The sequence below is a fragment of the Rhinoraja longicauda genome, chromosome 1, assembly GCF_053455715.1.
Source record: "Rhinoraja longicauda isolate Sanriku21f chromosome 1, sRhiLon1.1, whole genome shotgun sequence".
Classification (NCBI taxonomy): Eukaryota; Metazoa; Chordata; class Chondrichthyes; order Rajiformes; family Arhynchobatidae; genus Rhinoraja; species Rhinoraja longicauda.
In genome coordinates, this window is record NC_135953.1 from 15,470,141 (window position 1) to 15,494,750 (window position 24,610).

Sequence of the window (24,610 nt, forward strand, 5' to 3'; positions counted from 1 at the left end):
TTTAGTGACTGCAAAGAGGAAAGGACACAGTGGCACATCGGTAGAGTTGCTGCCTTGCAGTGCCAGCGATCCGGGTTCAATCCCGACTACGGGCGCTGTCTGCACGAAGTTTGTATGTTCTCCCCGTGAGTTTTCTCCGGGTGCTCCGGTTTTCTCCCACATTCTAAAGATGAACAGGTTTGTAGGTTAATTGGCTTCCGTAAATTGTCCCTAGTGAGTGGGATAGTGCTAGTAGTGTATGGGGCGATGGTTGGTTGGCGTGGACTTGGTGGGCTGAAGGGCCTGTTTACGCGCTGTATATATAACGTCAAAAGAAAAGGAAGTGCAGGAGGAGGGTATGGAAAGAGCAAGTGGGAAGGTTTGTGGTAGGGAAGTATGGAGACTCTTCTTCACCCTGAGAGTTGTGAATCTGTGGAATTCTCTGCCACAGAAGGCAGTGGAGGCCGATTCACTGGAAGTTTTCAAGAGAGAGTTAGATTTAGCTCTTGGGGTTAACGGAATCAAGGGATATGGGGAGAAAGCAGGAACGGGGTACTGATTTTGGATGATCAGCCACGATCATATTGAATGGCGGTGCTGGCTCGAAGGGCCGAATGGCAGTGGTCTCTGTGCCTATGATTTGGCTGGGAGTACAGCGCCTGGCATCGAGTACACTGCACGCACTGGGAAACAGCTCACCCAACCCCTCTCTGCAAGAGGACACAAAGTGCCGGAGTAGCCCAGCGGGTCAGGCGGCATCTGTGGAGAACATGGATAGGTGACGTTTTGGGTCGGGACCTTTCTTCAGCTCCCCCTGAAACGTTACCCTCCTTACCTCACTCCCCGAAACATTTGCCCTTCTCGCCTCTCTGCAAGTCTTGCTGCTGGAGGAACGGGAACAGGGTGTGAAGATTCCATCTCACATTTGGGATGGGAGAGGGGTGGTAGAAGGGGGGGGGGGGGGTCATTTTTTCCTCATTCAATTTTAAAAGGAAAAGGATCAGATTTCGTGCCGTGCAAACACATTTGAAAACCAGACCATATTTGACGTGGTGCTACATAAAAAGGAGGAGATGAATTGAACACCGAAGATAGACACAAAATGGTGGAGTAACTCAGCGGGAAACGCAGCATCTCTGGAGAGAAGGAATGGGTGATGTTTTGGGTGGAGATCCTTCCTTCTTACTCCAGCATTTTGTGTCCATCTCTGGTGTAAAGCACCATCCCCACACAGATGAATTGAACAGGCGAGGAGCTTTAGAGAAGCCATGTAAGCCACGATCCCATTCGCACATTCGTGTCACAGTCAACAGACTGCAGGAGGAGGCCATTCGGCCCTTCGAGCCAGCACCACCATTCAATGTGATCATGGCTGATCATTCTCAATCAGTACCCCGTTCCTGCCTTCTCCCCATACCCCCTGACTCCGCTATCCTTAAGAGCTCTATCCAGCTCTCTCTTGAATGCATTCAGAGAATTCGGTTTCCTCCACACTCCAAAGACGTACAGGTATGTAGGTTAATTGGCTGGGTAAATGTAAAAATTGTCCCGAGTGGGTGTAGGATAGTGTTAATGTACGGGGATCGCTGGGCGGCACGGACTTGGTGGGCCGAAAAGGCCTGTTTCCGGCTGTATATATATATGATATGATGTGATATGATAATTGGCCTCCACTGCCTTCTGAGGCAGAGAATTCCACAGATTCACAACTCTCTGACTGAAAACGTTTTTCCTCGTCTCATCTCAGTCCTCTGCAGGTGTTATATCTCGGTGGATTCGATGCGTTCCAGGCGGGAAGGTGTCCATTGCTTGATGTCCTCGGCGGTGGGGGAGCTGCCCTTTGAGTTTATCTCGTCAACTTTGCTCTCCAGCTCCTGGTTTTTCTGGTACATTTCCACATAGTTCAGCTGCAGCTGTTTCTGGTACTTGATGACTTTCTCCTTCTCCTCCTGCCAGGTCTGCCTCTCCTCCTCGAAGTGGGAGAGCTGCTGCTCGTGCTGCTGCCTCTCCAGCCGCAGCTCCCCCTGCAGGCGCTCCACCTGCTTCTTCAGCGCCCTCGCCGCGTCCTCGCTCTGCCGCTGCATCTTGGCCTCGTCGCTCTCGCAGGCCAGCCCGTCCCGCTGCTGCTGGTGCTCCTCCCCCTCCCCCCCCCTCCCCCTCCTCCCCCTCCCCCTCCGGCGTCGCCGCCTCCTTGCCGCACCCCCCGGCCTGCTGCCCGGCCAGGGCCAGTGCCTGCTTCAGCCCCGAGATCTCCGCTTCGTTCTGGCCCAGCTTCTCCCTCAGCAGCTGGGCCTCGCTGGCCTTCCTCTGCAGCTCGTTCTCGCACACCTCCAGCTCGACGCCCTTGGCACTGAAGGAGTCCTTCAGTGCCAGGACCTGCTCTTCCTTGGCCCGCAGTGACGAGGTCACCTCCTTCAGCTGAGTCCTTAACGCCACCATCTCGTTCAGCTTCTGAGCCACGTCGGCTTGAGAATCCTTCATCTGCTGCTTCATTAGGGAGATCTCGCCAGCCTTCTGACACACCTGGGGCCGAGAGAGAGAGAGAGAGAGAGAGAGAGAGAGAGAGAGAGAGAGAGAGGGTGAGTAATGGTCCAGCAAATATCCCCATTGTAAAAGAACTAGCCTTGTCCTCCAACCAATGGCCCCATTGTAAAAGACCCAGCCTTGTCCTCCAACCAATGGCCCCATTGTAAAATAGACAATAGGTGCAGGAGGAGGCCATTCGGCCCTTCGAGCCAGCACCGCCATTCAATGTGATCATGGCTGATCATTCTCAATCAGTACCCCGTTCCCGCCTTCTCCCCATACCCCCTGACTCCGCTATCCTTAAGAGCTCTATCTAGCTCTCTCTTGAATGCATTCAGAGAATTGGCCTCCACTGCCTTCTGAGGCAGAGAATTCCACAGATTCACAACTCTTTGACTGAAAAAGTTTTTCCTCATCTCAGTTCTAAATGGCCTACCCCTTATTCTTAAACTGTGGCCCCTTGTTCTGGACTCCCCCAACATTGGGAACATGTTTCCTGCCTCTAACGTGTCCAACCCCTTAATAATCTTATACGTTTCGATAAGATCTCCTCTCATCCTTCTAAAACTACCACCCTTGTACTCCAACCAATGTCCCCACTGTAAAAGACCCAGCCTTGTCCTCCAACCAATGTCCCCACTGTAAAACACACACCCCTTTACACCGACCAATGCCCCCATTGTAAAACTACCAGCCCTGTACTCCAACTATAGGACAATCTCAAGAGTCAAAAGTGTTTAATTGTAATATGTACTGAAATTGTGCACTGTATGCACATTGGGGGCCATGGGGCCTGTTCTTGTGCTGCTCTGCACTATGTTCTATGAGTGTGGTGAGAATGTAATGGGATTGGTATCAATGGGTAGTTGATGGTCGGTGTGTCTTTTTCAAAGGGCTCGTTTCCCTGCTGAGTGAATCTTTGACTCTGCCACTCTTCCATTTGTAGCTTCCAGATCACATCCACAGTTTCCGCTGCGCGACTGCTCCTAACACTGCCTTCAGCTACAACAAATGTTTTCTTTAACATTATCCACTTCCCTACCCTGTGACGAGATGTTCTGAAAACCCAACCTCTTCAACAAAAGATTTCAGCGCCTGTCTAACATCTCTTTCTGTTACCGGAGGCCTCTTCTACGTTGTATCCCTAAACTAAACTAAACTAAACTAAACTTAGGGCGTCACGGTGGCACAGCGGTAGAGTTGCTGCCTTACAGCGCTTGCAACGCCAGAGACCCGGGTTCGATCCTGACTCCGGGTGCTGTCTGTACGGAGTTTGTACGTTCTCCCCGTGACCGCGTGGGTTTTCTCCCAGATCTTCGATTTCCTCCCACACTCCAAAGACGTACAGGCTTGTAGGTTCATTGGCTTGGAATAAGTGAAAACTGTCCCTAGTGTGTGTGTTGATGTGCGGGGATCGCTGGTCGGTGCGGACTCAGTGGGCCGAAGGGCCTGTTTCTAAACTAAACTATAAAGAGCTGGCAAGTGATAGGCGGGTCCAGGTAAGGAGGGGTTGATTTTGCAGAATGAGTCCGATGCGGGAGAATGGTGAAGATAATAACCAAGGATGGAGGTGGTACAGAGATCACAAAAGGGTGCACATGGTGGAATCTGACAAGAAAGAAAGATGGGGAGTGAAATGTAGAAGCAAGCAAGGGGAGGGCGGGTAGAAGGAATGGGGGGAAGGGAAGAAAAATGTGGGAGTCGGGAATGGGGAGGGGTAGGCGATGAGCAGATAGATAAGGGGCAAGGAATTGGGTAGAGAGGAACTGGGAGGCTCCGCCGCGGGCCGCCTGGACGTCGGAAGCCCGCAGGCCCCTGGATGGGGGCTGACATCGGGAGCTCCGGCAGCGGCAGCGACAGCGTCTTCGCCCGCCCCGAATCGCGGGGCTTGGGTCGGCCCGCCGCGGACCTTTCACCGTCCGGCGCGGCCTGAAATAGGCCGCGGGATTTTCTCAGCCCGGCAGGGGCTTCAATGTCGGGAGCCCCGAACGCCCCGATGGGGCAACTTCAACAGCCTGACCGCGGGAGAAGACGGCAGGGGAAGAGAAAAAGGCATTCTGGCCTTCCATCACAGTGAGGAGGGGACTGGAGGAGACTCACTGTGATGGATGTTTCTTTTGTTTGGTGTTAGTTTATGATTGTATGTGTTATTGCATTTTTATTGATTATTCTTATGGTCTTATTGTTAAACTGCGGGTAATGTTTCATTTCACTACACATTTATGTGTATGTGACAAATAAACGACTATTGACTATTGAGCAGTAGAGTTGCTGCCTCACAGCGCCAGAGATCCAGGTTCGATCCTGAACACAGGTGCTGTTTGTATGGAGTTTGTACGTTCTCCCTCTGACTGCATGGGTTTTCTCCGGGAGCTCCGGTTTCCTCCCACATTCCAAAGACATATTGGTTTGTGGTTCATTCACTTCGGTAAGAAATGTAAATTGTCCCTAGCCTCGTAGGATAGTGCTGTTGTACAGGGATCACTGATCGGCACAGACTCGTTGGGCTGAAGGGCCTGATACCGCTCTGTATCTCTAAACTAAATTGAACAACTGGAAGAACTCACTGGGTCAAGCAGCATTTTGGAGACATAGGGTGTAGTTATGGTTGCCAACTTCCTCACTCCCAAATAAGGGACAAGGTGATGCCCAGCGCCCCACGTGACCTCACCTGGCCAGCGGCCACGTGCTCCCGCTCCACCAATAGCGGCCGCCCGGGCCGGGAGGTGGGTTGCTATACAACATCCGTTAGGCAGCGCCCGGGCCTACACTGTCCGGGACTCCAGCGGCCCCCGGGCTACAGTGTTCGAGCCTAGCGCCCGGGCCTACAGTGTCCGGGCCTACAGTGTCCGGGCCTACAGTGTCCGGGCCTACAGCGCCGTCTGGTCCTAATACGGGACAAGGGCGGTCCCGTACGGGACAAATCAATTTAGCCCAAAATACGATATGTCCCGGTTAATACGGGACAGTTGGCAACCCTAGGTGTAGAGGACATTTTGGGTCAAGGTCTGTAATGTGTGAATGAGGTATGGTGAATTAAAACGCTTTGTTTGAGAAGCCATTGGAAGCAGAATGAAGCGTAATTATGAAAGGGAAGTGAGTAAACACTTGGAAAGGGAAATCGTGTGGAGCTGCAGAGAAGGAGTGGGCGAGGTGGGGAGGATTAATTAAAGAGCTCTCAATGGCCTCCTTTAATGCTGTAAGATTCTATGGCTTACCAATGAAAACAAACATTAAATAACTTGCCAGAAAATTAACATTATTTTTACACCTCTGACTGAGAAGGAAATGATGTCAGCATGTTAATGGTTCATTATGAAGTTAATCTGAGAAGCATTATATAGAAGTACTCCTGTTAATGTGAATAAATGGAACAAAGTGCATGGCATCTGGCACCTTCATTCTCTGGGAGTAGTGACAGCCTGGATTATACCTATGACACCTAGTTTATTTTATAGAGTTTACACCATGGAAACAGGCCCTTTGGACCAACTTGCCCACACCAGCCATTATGTTCCATCTACGCTAGTCCCAACCGTCTGCATTTGGCCCATGTATCTCTCTAAACCTGTCCTAAATGTTTCTTAAACGTTGTAATGGTCCCAGTCTCAACTACCTCCTCCTGCAGCTCGCTCCATTCACCAACCACCCTTTGTGTGAAAAGGTTTCCCCTCAGGTTCATATTAAATCTTTCCCCCACCTCAGCTAAAACCTATTTCCTTTGATTCTCAAGTTTAGTTTAGTTTAGTTTCGTGAGAACCTGAACCGTTCCCAAGTCACCTCTGCTCCACCAAATGTTTACTAGCACTTACCCATTAACACGGGAATGCAACAACAGAGGCCATTCAGCCCCAGGAATCTGTTTGTACGTTCCTTTAGTTTAGTTTAGAGATACAGCGTGAAAACAGGCCCTTCGCCCACCTTGTCAGTGCCGACCAGCGATCTCCCTGCACACTAACACTATCCCACACACCAGGGACAATTTACAACCTTTACCAAAGCCAATTAACCTACAAAGCTGTACGTCTTTGTAATGTGGGAGGAAACCTGAGCACCCGGGGAAAACCCACAGGGTCACGGGAAGAACGTACAAACTCCGTACAGACAGCACCCATAGTCAGGATCGAACCTGAGTCTCCAGCGCTGTAAGACAGCAACTCTACCACTGCGCCACCGTGCCACACCTACACGCAAAGCCTGCAACCATTCTAAACACACTTGTTAGTAAAAATCCATCAATTTTGGATCTTAAATTACTAAACTGCAATCCAGTACAAAAATGTTGTTTGTGAACTATTTTTCCTATAGTCTTCCCATTGCTCCTCTTTCATGGTATTGATTTCTGGGTCCATTTCCTCCGATACCTTTTTCAATTATCTTCCTTCATGCTCGAGCTAAGACAGTGTAGCATTGATTTTCTTTACTCCAGGTATCTGGAGTTGGCAGGTGGATAACCTCAGAGGTCGATGCCCTATAGCCCAACAGGTCCTGAAGACCATAAGAGTAGAATTAGGCCATTCGGTCCATCGAGCCTGCCCCACCATTCGATCATGGCTGATCTATTTTTCCCCTCTCACCTCCATTCTCCTGCCTTCTCCCCGTAACCTTTGACACCCTAACTAATGAAGAACCTGACAATCTCCGCTTTAAAAATACCCAATGACTTGGCCTCCACAGATTCACCACCCACTGGCTGAACAAACTCCTCCTCATCACCGTTCTAAAGGTACGTCCTTTTATTCTGAGGCTGTGCCCTCTCGTCCTAGACTTTCCCATTACTGGAAACATCCTTTCGACAACCACTTTATCCAGGCCTTTCATTAATCGGTAAGTTTCAATGAGATCCCCTACACATCCTTCTGAACTCCAGCGGGTACGGGCCCAGAGCCATCAAACGCTCCTCACAGGATAAACCAATCGTTCCCAGGATCATTGTTGTAAACCCCCTCTGGACCGCTGGATTTCCTTACACTCCGTATATCGGGAGTCGCTAGGTGGATAACCTGTCACGTTTGACAATAGACAATAGGTGCAGGTGTAGGCCATTCGGCCCTTCGAGCCAGCACCGCCAGGTTCGATCCTGACTACGGGTGCTGCCTGTATTGAGTTTGTACGTTCTCCCTGTGACCGTGTGGGTTTTCTCGAGTTGCTCCAATTTCCTCCCACACTCCAAAGACATACAGGTTTATAGAGTAATTGGCTTTGGTAAAATTGTAAATCCCCCCGAGTGTGTAGGATAGTGCTGGTGTACGGGATAATCGCTGGCCGGCACGGACTCGACGGGCTGAACAGCCTGTTGTATCTCTAACGTAAAAGTCTAACGTAAAAGCCCGAAGCGCGAGGTACGATCGACCCGCTCGCAGGCCCTTCATCGCCCTGCGTAGCTCGGCCGCAGCACTTTCCATCGCCCGGTGGGGGCTCAGGACTTTCATCGGCCTGCTCGGCTCGGCCCTGGGACTTTCCATCGCCCGGTGGGGGCTCAGGACCTTCATCGGCCTGCTCGGCTCGGCCCTGGGACTTTCCATCGCCCGGTGGGGGCTTCAAAAAGTTGGGAGCCTCGATCACCTCGTGGCACCACGGGAGAAGAATGAGGAGGAGATAAGACTTTGCCTTCCATCACAGTGAGGGTATGCCTAGAGCAATCACTGTGATGGCTGTTTGTGTAAAAATTGTATCTGTGTGTCCTGTGCTTTTTGTTGTCTACTGCTGGACCCTGACGTGAGAGGACGCTGGCGCTGTTTATTCGCCGCTTTTCCGTTAGGATAGTTTGTCTGTTTGTTTTTATGTTGATTGTTTTTGTAAAGCGCTTTGAGCACCTGATAAGGCGCTATATAAAATAAATGAATTATTATTATTATTATTAAACAAATAAACTCGCCATCAGTTGCAGCCTGTAGTACGTGCAGTCTCCCTGTTCTCACTCTGCTCTTCTCCCTAGAACTCTCAGAAATCCACAAGTTTCACAAAACCACTGCTCTTAATACGCTAACAATATCCAAAGCTCACTGCAGTTGCAGGTTAAGTACCACCGTGAAATTGAGGGCAGGTGTCACAGTTGACAAATTGGATGGGCATATTGCTAACTTCCCGGGTAAGCACTGCAGCTTGGAGAGCCGTGTACAGGGGTGTGATTTGGCAAAAACGACCCCATTTGGCAAAGTGCTGTGGGCAAAGAGGTCCTTCTGCAGTTGTACAGGGCCCTAGTGAGACCGCACCTGGAGTACTGTGTGCAGTTTTGGTCTCCAAATTTGAGGAAGGATATTCTTGCTATTGAGGGCGTGCAGCATAGGTTCACTAGGTTAATTCCCGGAATGGCGGGACTGTCGTATGTTGAAAGACTGGAGCGACTAGGCTTATATACACTGGAATTTAGAAGGATGAGAGGGGATCTTATCGAAACATATAAGATTATTAAGGGGTTGGACACGTTAGAGGCAGGAAACATGTTCCCAATGTTGGGGGAGTCCAGAACCAGGGGCCACAGTTTAAGAATAAGAGGTAGACCATTTAGAACTGAGATAAGGGGAAACCTTTTCAGTCAGAGAGTTGTAAATCTGTGGAATTCGCTGCCTCAGAAGGCAATGGAGGCCAATTCTCTGAATGCATTCAAGAGAGAGCTAGATAGAGGTCTTAAGGATAGCGGAGTCAGGGGGTATGGGGAGAAGGCAGGAACGGGGTACTGATTGAGAATGATCAGTCATGATCACATTGAATGGCGGTGCTGGCTCGAAGGGCCGAATGGCCTACTCCTGCACCTATTGTCTATTGTCTATTGTCTGAAGCGTTCACATGGAGTGCGGTGGGTGTACGGAACAAGCTGCCAGAGGAGGTAGTTGAGGCGGGTTCCATAACAACATTTAAAAGTTATTTGGACAGGTACATGACCTTAAACTAGAACAGGCATCAGGTTCAATTTGACCTCCAATAAAGAGCCCAAAGCTTCTTCAGTGCCACCTCACCAAACTCACAAACCTCTGCCTGCATGACTGCTGGGATCACGCAGCAGTTTTGATGAAGGCAATCGGAAGGGCATCGGAGGGAAAATAATTTGCCGGGTTGCAGGGGGAGAGTTGCATGGTGGATTCAGGGATGATTGTATATAAAATCATGAGAGGAATAGATCGGGTAGATGCACAGAGTCTCTTGCCCAGAGTAGGGGAATCGAGGACCAGAGGACATAGGTTCAAGGTGAAGGGGGAAAGATTTAATAGGATTCTGAGGGGTAACTTTTTCATACAGAGGGTGGTGGGTGTGTGGAACAAGCTGCCAGTTGAGGTTTGTTGAGGCTGGGACTATCCCGACGTTTAAGAAACAGTTAGACAGGTACATGGATAGGACACGTTTCGAGGGATACGGACCAAGCGCAGGCAGGTGGGACTAGTGTAGCTGGGACATGGTGTGGGCAAGTTGGGCTGAAGGGCCTGGTTCCACACTGTATCACTCTATGACTCTATGATTGCTGCACAAGAAGCCAGCAATGGGTCGAACTCCCTCGCCCCATGTTGTCGTGGTTCCATGACTGGAGTGGGAGAGCAGAGACCTGTTAGAACCCACTTTACTGCTCCCAGTCAAAGGGGTCAAGAGTGTTTTATTGCCATATGTCCCGAAACGTAACATTTAAATTCCTACTTGCAGCAGGACGGAACATGTAAATATAGTCACTGTGGACAATGTAATAAATGGCAGTGCAGCAGTTCCAAGTCAAAGTCAAAGTCTCAAGTCAAAGTCCAGAATGTGGGGAGAACAGGTGACAGAGAACATTAGTGGGGAATGGGATTGATCGTAAGCAATGGGAGCAGAATTAGGCTACTTGGCCCATCAAGTCTATTCCGCCGTTCAATCATGGCTGATCCTATCTTCCCCTCTCAACCACATTCTCCCGCCTTCTCCCCACAACTCCTGACACCCGAACTAATCTAGAATCTATCTGGCTCTGCCGTAAAAATATCCATTGATGGCCTCCACAGCCTTCTGTGGCAATGAATTCCACAGATTCACCACCCTCTGACTATAGAAATTCCTCCTCATCTCCTTCGTAAAGGAACGTCTTTTAATTCTGAGGCTATGACCTCTGGCGCTAGACTCCCCCACTAGTGGAAACATCCTCTCCACATCCACTCTAACCAGGCCTTTCACTATTCGATTGCATAGGCTTGATGGACCAAAATGGCCTCCTCCTACATCATAAAGAAACATTGATGCCCATAGAAACATAGAAAGTAGGTGCAGGAGTAGGCCATTCGGCCCTTCGAGCCTGCACCGCCATTCAATATGATCATGGCTGATCATCCAACTCAGTATCCTGTACCTGCCTTCTCTCCATACCCCCTGATCCCTTTAGCCACAAGGGCCACATCTAACTCCCTCTTAAATATAGCCAATGAACTGGCCTCAACTACCTTCTGTGGCAGAGAATTCCACAGATTCACCACTCTCTGTGTGAAAAAAACGTTCTCATCTCGGTCCTAAAAGACTTCCCCCTTATCCTTAAACTGTGACCCCTTGTTCTGGACTTCCCCAACATCGGGAACAATCTTCCTGCATCTAGCCTGTCCAGCCCCTTAAGGTGACTGATAATCAATCCTCACCTCCCATTTGGTCTCCTCCAGCCTGGGTAGAAGTTCACATTGCTCCTTTTTGAAAGTCAGGCATTTTCTCTCCAGCTCCTCCCGTTGTTGCAGCAGTTTGCCGACATCTTCCTGTAGCTTCTTCTTCTCCTGCTGCAGCTTGTAGATCTGGAGCTGCAGGGCCTGCTGAGCTCGCTGCGCCTTCTTCGACACCTGCTGCAGCTTGTTGGCGTAGCTCTGCTTCAGCTCCTCCATCTCCCGCTCCCACATCTTCTGCTTCTCCTCGAACACCTGCACGATGGCCGCCTCGCTCTTATCCAGGCTCCTCCGCATCTGGATCACCTCCTGCTCCTTCTCCCACAGCCTGTCCTCCAGGTCCTGGACGATGTCCTCGTGGGAGGGCGAGTGGTAGGCCAGGCCCTCGTGCACGTGGTTCAGCTTGTTGAAGGAGGACACGCTTTTGCTGGACGAGCGGCCGCTGTCCGAGGTGGAGATGCCGTTGTAGGCCAGCGCGCCCCTCTCCCCGTAAGACGTGCCCAGGCGGTTGATGTGGCTGGTGGACGCGCTCATGGGCCCGACGTGCTGGTTGTATCCCGAGCTGTAGGTGGGAAGGCTGGTCAGCGAGTTGCGGCCAGAGTCCGACATGCCGCCACTGTGGTCCATAGTCCTGCTGTGGCCGGCCTTGTCAATCCCCACTCTCGCTCCGGCGGGGCTGCTGCTGTTATTGTGGTGAGCATTAAGGCTTTTCCTGCTGTCCACGATCCCATTGCTTTGTGGTGGACAGAGGTTCTGCATGGAGTGAAAGTTTTTGGGAACAACAGGCTTGAAGGCTGAGGGTCTAATCAACGACTCGCCGGTCTGCGGGTGGAAAATAAAACATATTACTTTAAAAGTGTTTTTGTTTAGATTTAGAGATACAGCGCGGAAACAGGCCCTTCGGCCCACCGAGTCCGCGCCGACCAGCGATCCCCGCACATTAACACTATCCTACACACACTAGGGACGATTTTTACATTTTTACCCAGTCAATTAACCTACATACCTGTACGTCTTTGGAGTGTGGGAGGAAACCGAAGATCTCGGAGAAAACCCACGCAGGTCAAGGGGAGAACGTACAAACTCCGTACAGACGGCGCCACTAGTCAGGATCGAACCTGAGCCTCCGGCGCTGCATTCGCTGTAAGGCAGCAACTCTACCGCTGCGCCACCGTGCCGCCCCTACGTTTAGTTTAGTTTAGTTTAGTTTAGAGATCCAGCGCAGAAATAGGCCCTTCGGCCCACCAAGTCCACGCTGACCAGTCATCCCCACACGCTAGCACTATCCTACACACTCTCGGGACAATTTACAATTATGCCAAGCCAATTAACCTACAAACCTGTACGCCTTTGGAGTGTGGGAGGAAACCAGAGATCTCGGAGAAAACCCACGCAGGTCACGGGGAGAACGTACAAATTCTGTACAGACGGCGCCCGTAGTCAGGATCGAACCCGTGTCTCTGGCGCTGTGGGGCAGCAACTCTACCGCTGTGCCACCATGTGTAGAAAGGAACTACAGGTGCTGGTTTATACTGAAGATAGACACAAAGTGCTGGAGTAACTAAGCGGGTCAGGCAGCATCGCTGGAGAAAAGGAATAGGGGACGTTTAGGGTCGGAACCCCATCTTCGGAGCTTCTTCAGACTTACTTTATAAGTGGGCTGGATCCCCTAAATCACAATACCACTGGGATTTTTTAAAAACACACAAAATGCTGTAGATGCTGCAGGTCAGGCAGCATTTCTGGAGAACATGGATGGACCATGTTTTGGGTCGGGACCCTTCTTTAGACTTCACACTTAAAAAGGTCCTGGCCTGAAATATTGCCTATCCATGTCCTCCAGAGAAGTTGTCAGGCCTGCTGAGTTACTCCAGCACTTTGTGTCTTTTTAAAACTAAACCAGCATCTGCAGTTCCTTGTATCTACCACTAGGGTTTAGTTCAGACTGCGTATTGATGGCTGGTGCGGTCTCATGGCCTGACGAGCAATCTCAGCCAGGGTAGGCAGAAGTTCACTGCCCGCCAGTGCCACCATGTTCCAACCTAGTGGTCATCGTGCAGGTGGTCTCCCCTTCACATATTTAGTTTTGTTTCAGGATACAGGGCGGCATGGTGGTAGACAATAGACAATAGACAATAGACCATAGGTGCAGGAGGAGGCCATTCGGCCCTTTGAGCCAGCACCGTCATTCAATGTGATCATGGCTGATCATTCTCAATCAGTACCCCGTTCCTGCCTTCTCCCCATACCCCCTGACTCCGCTATCCTTAAGAGCCCTATCAAGGTCTCTCTTGAATGCATTCAGAGAATTGGCCTCCACTGCCTTCTGAGGCAGAGAATTCCACAGATTCACAACTCTCTGACTGAAAATGTTTTTCCTCATCTCCGTTCTAAATGGCCTACCTCTTATTCTTAAACTGTGGCCCCTGGTTCTGGACTCCCCCAACATTGGGAACATGTTTCCTGCCTCTAACGTGTCCAACCCCTTAATAATCTTATACGTTTCGATAAGATCTCCTCTCATCCTTCTAAATTCCAGTGTATACAAGCCTAGTCGCTCCAGTCTTTCAACATGACTGCAACGGTAGAGCTGCTGCCTTACAGCGTCAGAGACCCGGGTTCGATCCCGACTACGGGCGCTGTCTGCATGGAGTTTGCACGTTCTCCCCGTGACCTGCGTTGGTTTTCTCCGAGATCTTCGGTTTCCTCCAAAGATATACAGGTTTGTAGGTTAATTGGCTTGGTATGAATGTAGAATTGTCCCTAGTGTGTGTATGATGGTGTTAATGTGCGGGGATCGCTGGTCGGTACGGACTTGCTGGGTCGAAGGGCCTGTTTCTGCACTGTATCTCTAAAGTTTTGTAAAAATTAAAACAGTGTGGATTCAGGCCCTTCGGCCCACCAAGTCCATGCCGACCAGATTTATAGATACCAATTGATCTACAAAACCACATGTCTTTGGGTTGTTTGAGGAACCTGGAGCACCCGGAGGATACCCACCTGGTCATGTTAAGAACGTGCAAACTCCACACGTAGATGGAACCCGGGTCTCTGGCGCTGTGAGGCAGCAGCACCACCAGCAGCGGCACTTAGCCACCCCACCTTTTCTTAAGTAGGGATGCAGAGACAAGGTGAGACCCAACTCTTGGCATTCTGCATTGCTCCATTTTCTGGACAGACTCTATTTGGAACTAAGGTTAATTGGCAGCTTAGTGTGGAGGGAGCGGATGGGAAAATGGGATAGCAAAAGAGTAAAAGAACTTGCATTGATTTAACACCTTCCATTCGTTCAAGTAATCCCCGAATATTTTTGAAGCAGTGAAATACTTCCACAGTGCAGCCCCTGCCTCAGTGTTGCAAATTATTAGTTTAGAAATACAGCGTGGAAATAGGCCCTTCGGCCAACCGAGTCCGGGCCAACCATCGATCACATGTTATGTGACCCATGCCTGCCTTCTCCTCATATCCCTTGATTCCACTAGCCCCGAGAGCTCCATCTAACTCTCTTTTAAAATTCATCCAGTGAACATGTTATCCCAGTTTCACATCCTACAGCCAGGGCAATTTACAGAAGCCAATGTACCTACAAACCTGCACGTCTTTGTAATGTGTGAGGAAACGAGATAACGAGAGGATTTGAGCATCGGACTACATAATGGATTTGAGAGTAGGAGTTTTATAATGAGAGGATTTGAGTGTAGGAGTAAAGAAGTCCTTCTGCAGTTGTATAGGGCCCTGGTGAGACCACATCTGGAATATTGTGTGCAGTTTTGGTCTCCTAATTTGAGGAAGGACGTCCTTGCTATTGAGGCAGTGCAGCGTAGGTTCACGAGGTTAATCCCCGGGATGGCAGGACTGTCATATGAGGAAAGATTGGAAAGACTGGGCTTGTATTCACTGGAGTTTAGAAGGATGAGAGGGGATCTTATGGAGACGTATAAAATTATGAAAGGACTGGACAAGCTAGATGCAGGAAAAATGTTCCCAATGTTGGCCACAGTCTAAGAATAAAGAGGAGGCCATTTAAAACTGAGGTGAGAAAAAACTCTTTCACCCAGAGTTGTGAATTTGTGGAATTCTCTGCCACAGAAGGCAGTGGAGGCCAATTCACTTGATGAATTTTAAAAGAGAGTTAGATAGAGCTATCGGGGCTAGTGAAATCAAGGGGTATGGGGAGAAGGCAGGCACGGGTTACTGATTGTGGTTGATCAGCCATGATCACAATGAATGGTGGTGCTGGCTCGAAGGGGCAAATGGCCTCCTCCTGTACCTATTTTCTATGTTTCTATGAAACCGGAGAAACGCGGTCACTGGGAGAACGTACAAACTCCGCGCTGACAGCACCCGTGGTCAGGATCACGGGCCTCTGGCGCTGTGAGGCAGCAGTACTACTAGCAGCATCACGTAGCCGGCCCATTTTATCTTGGGTAGGGGTGCAGAGATGGGGTGAAACCCAGCTCTTGCAGCTCTACCACTGTGCCACCCTCATGAGTGCAATAGGCAGCAACGAGATAACGCCCAGGGTATTGTTTGACGGAGGGATGTAGATGGGGCCAGAACATCCCATCCCAGGTCATCCCATTCAATAGACAATAGACAATAGGTGCAGGAGGAGGCCATTCGGCCCTTCGAGCCAGCACCGCCATTCAATGTGATTATGGCTGATCATTCTCAATCAGTACCCCGTTCCTGCCTTCTCCCCATACCCCCTGACTCCGCTATCCTTAAGAGCTCTATTCTTCTTCTGAACAGTGGTGTGGGAGAGGGGGATGGGGGGGGGGAGGAAGAGAGCGGGAGAGAGGGGGGGAGAGACAGGGAGGGAGAGGGAGGGGGGGGGGAGAGAGAAAGAGGGAGAAAGAGGGAGAGAGAGGGGAGAGAGAGAGAGGGAAAGGGAGATGGAGAGAGGGAGGGGGAGAGAGGGAGAGGGTGAGAGAGGGAGAGGGGGAGAGAGGGAGAGAGAGGGGGAGAGGGGGAGACGGGGGAGACGGGGGAGAGGGAGAGAGAGGGAGAGGGAGAGGGAGAGAGAGAGAGAGAGAGAGAGACTCAAGACCTCATCTGAAAGATGGCAGCTATCTCAGTGATTTTATGCTGCTACTGGACCCAGAACGTACAGGAAAAATTACCTGCTTTCTACAAAGTATTTAAATAAATAATTGGAAGGGGAAACAGCTGCTCGGACAAGTACGTCAGCCTGTCATTCCAACATCAAAAGCAGACATCAGCTGGCACCTCAGAACAGCCCTGAATATACAGTAAATCTAGGTCTGTCAGTCTGTGTCGGGCTGAGGATGGATTTAGACAATAGACAATAGACAATAGGTGCAGGAGTAGGCCATTCAGCCCTTCGAGCCAGCACCACCATTCAATGCGATCATGGCTGATCACTCTCAATCAGTACCCCGTTCCTGCCTTCTCCCCATACCCCCTCACTCCGCTATCCTTAAGAGCTCTATCCAGCTCTCTCTTGAAAGCATCCAACGAACTGGCCTCCACTGCCTTCTGAGGCAGAGAATTCCACACCTTCACCACCCTCTGACTTAAACTGCAATGACAGAGAGTTCTTATACATTGAGCTGCAACGAAGTTGTTATGGCCTCAGGAATTTTATCACAGCACACAGGAGTGCAGCTTGAAACTGTGTGATTAGAAAAGCCCAGCATGAGATGAGACTGCTGGAAGATTTATTTTCTAACCCATGAGTGGATTTAGTTTTGTTTGGAGATACAGCGCGGAAACGAGACCACCAGCCCACCGAGTCCGCACCCACCAGCGGTCCCCACACATTAACACAAGCCTACCCACACTAGGGTCAATTTTACACTTATACCAGGTATACAAACCCAAGCCAATTAACCTACAAACCTGAGATAGACACAAAAAGCTGGAGTAACTCAGCAGGGCAGGCAGCATCTCTGGATAGAAGGAATGGGTGACGTTTCAGGTCGAGACCCTTCTTCAGGCTGGTTAGGGATAAGGGAAACGAGAGATATAAACGGTGATGTGGAGAGATAAAGAACAATGAATGAAAGATATGCAAAAAAGTAACGATGATAAAGGAAACAGGCCATTGTTAGCTGATTGTGGGGTGAAAATGAGAAGCTAGTGTGACTTGGGTGGGGGAGGGATAGAGAGAGAGGGAATGCTGGGGCTACCTGAAGTGAGAAAAATCAATATTCATACCACTGGGCTGTAAGGTGCCCAAGCAAAATATGAGATGCTGTTCCTCCAATTTGCGTTTAACCTCACTCTGACAATGGAGGAGACCGAGGACAGAAAGGTCTGTGTAGGAATGGGAAGGAGAATTAAAGTGTCCAGCAACCGGGAGATCAGGTAGGTCCAGGCGGGCTGAGCGAAGGTGTTCTGTGAAACGATCACCCAGTCTGCGTTTGGTCTCGCCGATGTATACGAGTCCACATCTTGAACAACGGATACAGTAGATGAGGTTGGAGGAGGTGCAAGTGAACCTCTGCCTAACTTGCCTAAGGACTGTTGTGGTCCCCAGACAGAGTCGAGGGAGGGGGTATAGCGACAGGTGTTGCATCTCCTGCGGTTGTAGGGGAAGGTACCTGGGGAAGGGGTGGGAAGGGATGAGTTAACCAGGGAGTTGCGGAGGGAACGGTCTCTGCAGAAGGCGGAAAGGGGCGGAGATGGAAAAATGTGGCTAGTGGTGGGATCCCGTTGGACATGGCACAAATCAACCAAAATGTAGCTTGAAGAAAATGTCAACGGAAGATTCATTGGGAGAGAGTGATGAGCTTTTACTAAATGTATTTTAGTTTAGTTTAGTTTAGAGATGCAGCATGGAAACAGGTCCTTCTGCCCACTGAGTCCGTACCCACCAGCGGTCACCTGCTCACACTAGTTATCTTACTACACACGAGGGGCATTTTTCAGAAGTCAATTAATATACAATCCCACCTGTCTTTGGATCGTGAGAGGAAACCAGAGCACCTGGTGGAAACCCACGAGGGTTTTTTTTCTATGGGATCTTGGTGTAAACTGGGCTGTCTGCCCTTGGACAGCAGTAACCCCTCCCTCCATCCATGGTGAGTGCAGTCAGGAAAGGGTAGAAGTGTAGTCAGGGTAGGGTAGAACCCTATTCACAAAATGCTGGAGTAACTCAGCAGGTCAGGCAGCATCTCAGGAGAGAACTTCAGATAGCTCCTCTGTCCCTCCCCCTCCTCCTTCCCAGATCTCCCTCTATCTTCCTGTCTCCACCTATATCCTTCCTTTGTCCCACCCCCGACATCAGTCTGAAGAAGGGTCTCGACCCGAAACGTCACCCATTCCTTCTCTCCCGAGATGCTGCCTGACCTGCTGAGTTACTCCAGCATTTTGTGAATAAATCAATTTGTACCAGCATCTGCAGTTATTTTCTTATATATAGGGTAGAACCCTACTCTAAACAATAAACAATTTATAAGCAATAACAGCTTGGGGAACAGACATCTTAACCCACGTGTGCATTAGGAATTCCCTCAGCAGGGAATAAACTTAAACCTAAACTAAGTCCACAATGTAACCAGGCCGGGAATATAAATAATCGAGCTATTTATTCACAAAATGCTGGAGTAACTCAACAGGTCAGGCAGCATCTCAGGAGAGAAGGAATGGGTGACGTTTCGGGTCGAGACCCTTCTTCAGACTTATGTCATGGGGGTGGGACAAAGGAAGGATATAGGTGGAGACAGGAAGACAGTGGGAGAACTGGGAAGGGGGAGGGGAAGAGAGGGACAGAGGAACTATCTAAAGTTGGAGGTCAATGTTCATTCTGTTGGGCTGCAAGCTGCCCAAGCGAAATATGAGGTGCTGTTCCTCCAATTTCCGGTGGGCCTCACTATGGCACTGGAGGAGGCCCATGACAGAAAGGTCAGACTGGGAGTGGGAGGGGTAGTTGAAGTGCTGAGCCACTGGGAGATCAGGTTGGTTAAGGCGGACTGAGCGAAGGTGTTGAGCGAAACGATCGCCGAGCCTGCGTTTGGTTTCGCCGATGTAGAGAAGTTGACATCTAGAGCAGCGGATACAATAGATGAGGTTGGAGGAGGTGCAGGTGAACCTCTGCCTCACCTGGAAAGACTGTTTGGGTCCTTGGATGGAGTCGAGGGGGAAGGTAAAGGGACAGGTGTTGCATCTCCTGCGGTTGTTGGGGAAAGTGCCCGGGAATGGGGTGGTTTGGGTAGGAAGGGACGAGTGGACCAGGGAGTTACGGAGGGAACGGTCTCTGCAGAACGCAGAAAGGGGAGGGGATGGGAAGATGCGGCCAGTGGTGGGGTGTTGTAAATGACTGAAATGTTGGCGGATTTGTACCAGCATCTGCAGTTATTTTCTTATACAAAATAATCTAGCTGGTTAATTAACGTAAGCAGGCAAAATGCGTCTACCTTGTGTTATTTTTAATGCATTTGCAGGGGCTTCTGCCAATTTCACACCATTCCTTGTGAAGAGCACTGGATGAGACAGGTTTAGAGGGATATGGGCCAAACGCAGGCAGGTGGGACAAGTGTAGATGGGACATTATCGGTCAACGTGGGCAGGTTGAGCCGAAGGGCCTGTTTCCAAGCTGTGTGACTCTTCGACACTGAGAACTTGGACTCCAGGACACGAGAAACCAGCTGCTCCATCAAAATGTTCTGCCCGAGGGTCAGGAAGCGACAAACAATGGGCGAACGTGTCTCGGTTCTGGCGCCTAGTAACCCCAACCCTGCAGCTGATCTGATGCATTCTGACTGGCTCCACTTCCACTGCCAAACGCTCCGACTGATTAATACTCCTCGTCTCAGCGAAAGGAAAGAAAGATGGGTTTTTGCTTTTGGGAAGCAGTTGACAGTGTGCAGAGATGAGTTGATACAGTTGACAGTGTGCAGAGATGAGCCAATGGCTCATTGCCAACTATCTCCCAACACACTCCTTGGAATTACTCTTCCCTCCCTGAAGGATCTCCTGTGATTCTATAACCTGGCGATGACTTTGCTGTCCAGAGTTTCCTCAATACTTATCTCGGAAAGTTGGAACTTTGAGCATAAACTTTCCAGATTAGTTTAGTTTGGAGGTAAAGTGCGGAAACAGGCCCTTCGGCCCAATCGGGTCCGCACCGACCAGCGATCCCTGCACATTAACACTAGGAGCAACTTTTTAAAACTTTACCAAGCCAATTAACCTACAGACCTGTACGTCTTTGGAGTGTGCATTCTCTGAATGCATTCAAGAGAGAGCTAGATAGAGCTCTTAAGGATAGCGGAGTCAGGGGGTATGGGGAGAAGGCAGGAACGGGGGTACTGATTGAGAATGATCAGCCACGATCACATTGAATGGCGGTGCTGGCTCGAAGGGCCGAATGGCCTCCTCCTGCACCTATTATCTAGTGTCTATTGTGTGGGAGGAAACCGAATATCTCGGAAAAAAACCCACACGGGTCATGGGGAGAACGTACAAACTCCGTACAGACAGCGCCCGTAGTCAGGATCGAAGCCGGGTCTCCGGTGCTGCAAGTGCTGTAAGGCAGCAACTCTACTGCTGTGCCATAATGATGATTCAATCCATGCTTCAGAATCGCTCTCAAGCAGCCTGGGGCTCACCTGGTTTGGCAGCCACTGCAGTACATCGAGCGTGTCGAGCGTGGACTTTGGACTTTTTCAATTTGTAAACGGTGCCAAGATATGGCGACTGTGCAAAAACAATGTAACTGTGAAGTGCATACGTGACAATAAAGAACCATTAATGGTGGATGTGGACCAAGCTTTCTTGACAAGCTCCTGCCCTCACATAAACGCCAGCAACATTTTAATATCGTAACTTTTACACAACAAAATGTCCCAGCGGTCATCTCAGTCCTAAATGGCCTACCCCTTATTCTTAAACTGTGACCCCTGGTTCCAATCCCTTAAGAATTTTATAAGTTTCTATACATTGTGGGCTGGAAGGCCTGTTTTTGTGCTATACACCGATCAGCCAAAACATTATGACCACTGAAGGGCGAGGTGAATAACTTTGATTATCTTGTTACAATGGCACCTGTCAAGGGGTGGTATATATTAGGCAGCAAGTGAACAGTCAGTTCTTGACGTTGATGTGTTGGATGCAGGAGAAATGGGCAGGAGTAAAGACCTGAGCGACTTTGACAAGGGCCAAATTGTTATGGCCAGACGACTGGGTCAGAGCATCTCTGAAACGGCAAGGCTTGTGGGTTGCTCCCGGTCAGCAGGGGTGAGTACCTACCGACAGTGGTCCAAGGAGGGACAAACCACAAACCGGCGACAGACAGGGTGTTGGGCGCCCAAGGCTCATCGATGCGCGAGGGCAACGAAGGCTACCCCATCTGGTCCGAACCGACAGAAAATTTTAATGGTGGTCACGGGAGGAATGTGTCACAATACACAGTGCATCGCACCCTGCTGCGTATGGGGCTGCACACGGAGGACCAACAGCATATTAGGCAGGTGGTCATAATGTTTTGGCTGATCGGTGTACCTGGCTGCTTTATCTGACCATCCCCCAGACGAATGGACGGTGGATTCTGCTGATCTCCGCCACAAAAACCAGGCAGAAATAAAGTGAAATTAAAAGCAGTCCCTCCTGCCACCACCCCCAACACCCCAACCCCTAGACTGAGCCTGACACCTCCGTACTTCCCAGGACCTCACTCAGACACTAGCCCCAATCTGGAGTGTAGATGGAACCCATAATCCTCTGAGGCTCATAGAGTCATACAGCGTGGAAACAGGCCCTTCTTTCCCATTCAAATCCAAGTTCCTGATTGGTGATCAGTGTATGGTTTTTTTGGTAGTCAATAGACAATAGACAATAGACAATAGGTGCAGGAGGAGGCCATTCAGCCCTTCGAGCCAGCACCGCCATTCAATGCGATCATGGCTGATCACTCTCAATCAGTACCCCATTTCTGCCTTCTCCCCATACCCCCTCACTCCGCTATCCTTAAGAGCTCTATCCAGCTCTCTCTTGAAAGCATCCAACGAACTGACCTCCACTGCCTTCTGAGGCAGAGAATTCCACACCTTCACCACTCTCTGACTGAAAAAGTTCTTCCTCATCTCCGTTCTAAATGGCCTACCCCTTATTCTTAAACTGTGGCCCCTTGTTCTGGACTCCCCCAACATTGGGAACATGTTTCCTGCCTCTAATGTGTCCAATCCCCTAATTATCTTATATGTTTCAATAAGATCCCCCCTCATCCTTCTAGTCATAGTCATAGAGTCACACAGCAATCAAATAGGCTCTTCGGCCCAAATTGCCCACACTGACCAACATATCCCATCTACACGTCCCACCTGCCCGCGTTTGGCCCATATTACTCTAACCCTACCCTATCCATGTACCTGCCCAAATGTTTTCAAAATGTCGTGATAGTACCTGCCTCAACTACATCCTCTGGCAGCTCATTCCACATACCTACCACCCTTTGTGTAAAAAAAGGTTGCCCCTCAGGTTCCAATCTTTCCACCCCCTCACCTTAAACCTATGTCCTCTGGTTCTTGATTCTCTTACTCTGGGTAAAAGTCCATTTGCCCTATCTGGGTAAAAGTCCATTTGCCCTATCTATTCTCTTATGGTCTTATACACCGGCGGCACGGTGGCGCAATGGTAGAGTTGCTGCCTTACAGCGAATGCAGCGCCGGAGACTCAGGTTCGATCCTGACTACGGGCGCCGTCTGTACGGAGTTTGTACGTTCTCCCCGTGACCTGCGTGGGGTTTCTCCGAGATCTTCGGTTTCCTCCCACACTCCAAAGACGTACAGGTATGTAGGTTAATTAGCTGGGTAAATGTACAAATTGTCCCTAGTGTGTGCAGTATAGTGTTAATGTGCGGGTATCGCTGGGCGGCGCGGACTCGGTGGGCCGAAGGGCCTGTTTCCGCGCTGTATCTCTAAATCTATAAGATCACCCCTCATCCTCCTGCGCTCAAAGGAATAAAGACCGAGCCTGCTCAGCCTCTCTCTATTGCTCAGGCCATCGAGTCCTGACAACCTCGTAAATCCTCTCTGCACTCTTTCCAGCTCAACAACATCTTTCCTACAACAGGGTAGCCAAAACTGAACACAATACTCTAAATGTGTTCCACCAACACTCTCACAGTAATATATGGCCACACTTGCTGTTCCCCTTTCTTCAGACTGAAGGGTCACGACCCGAAATGTCACCCATTCCAGAGATGCTGCCTGTCCCGCTGAGTTACTCCAGCATGTTGTGCCTGTCTACGGTTTAAACCAGCATCTGCAGTTCCTGCCCACACGTTCCCCACGAAGGGTGGTGGGGCCTTGGGATTGGACTGTGCCACACTTGGTCTGCTCGTGTGCACTACCCGATGGCCAGCTGAAGAAGTGCCGGTGTTTGGACCGAGAAGGAAGGGGTTTGTACACGTGAAGCACAGAACAAAGCAGGGTTCGGGGTGCAGTGGGGAGAGCTGCACAGCATTGTTCAACAGCGCAAGAAACACGAGCACACAAATGAATCATTAGTTTGACGAAACACCTTCCATTCTAATCCCTTCGCAAGATACCGGATTTACTCAACTCTGAATCAAAGTTCAAGCCTTCTTAGCTTCCACGAATTAAAGCCGAGTTGATTGAAATGCAAATTGAGATGATAATTGCAAACGTCACCTTAAATTCCATTGTGGGTGAAGTACGAGGCTCATATTAAAAATTTGCAATTCATAATGCTTTTTCTATTTTCAAATGTCAAATATCAATTCAGTGGAAGCAGCCACTCTCCCCGGAGGTGGGGGACTTGGCTGAGCTGTTGCTGCTCACAGCCGGCTATAGGACGGGACAGGAATCCTTTCCTTTCACAGGCCCATTGGGACATTTGTGGCTGACAACAGTCATGGCAAGCAGCACTTTTTATGCCCGACTACTAGTCTTGCCAACTCCTGCACCTCGCAGCCATTTAGAGAAACAGAAATTCAGATTATAGTGTTTCGTGGAACATCGAACAGTATGTACACCGATCAGCCAAAACATTATGACCACCTGCCTAATATGCTGTTGGTCCTCCGTGTGCAGCCCCATACGCAGCAGGGTGCGATGCACTGTGTATTGTGACACATTCCTCCCGTGACCACCATTAAAGTTTTCTGTGACTTGTGCCACAGTAGACCTTCTGTCGGTTCGGACCAGACGGGATAGCCTTCGTTGCCCTCGCGCATCAATGAGCCTTGGGCGCCCAACACCCAGACCACTCTTCCCTTTATCTATTGCATCCGCTGCTCTAGATGTCAACTTATTTACATCGGCGAAACCAAGCGCAGGCTCGGCGATCGCTTCGCTGAACACCTGCGCTCGGTCCGCATTAACCAAACTGATCTCCCGGTGGCCGAGCACTTCAACTCCCCCTCCCACTCCCAGTCTGACCTTTCTGTCATGGGCCTCCTCCAGTGCCATAGTGAGGCCCACCGGAAATTGGAGGAACAGCACCTCATATTTCGCCTAGGCAGTTTGCAGCCCAGCGGTGTGAACATCGACTTCTCCAACTTTAGATAGTTCCTC

At 50.0% G+C, this 24,610-nt stretch overlaps 1 protein-coding gene across 1 annotated transcript in view; it reads right to left on the bottom strand.

Moving 5' to 3' along the window:
• Positions 1-1,422: 1,422 nt before the first annotated feature.
• The window catches only part of lzts3a (leucine zipper, putative tumor suppressor family member 3a), a 71,630-nt gene continuing 48,442 nt past the window's right edge, over positions 1,423-24,610 (bottom strand). Inside the window, 3 exon segments of the mRNA XM_078408938.1 lie at positions 1,423-2,127; positions 2,129-2,502; positions 11,094-11,930. Of these exon segments, the coding sequence (XP_078265064.1) occupies positions 1,740-2,127; positions 2,129-2,502; positions 11,094-11,930 (1,599 nt within the window). The 3' untranslated portion in view covers positions 1,423-1,739.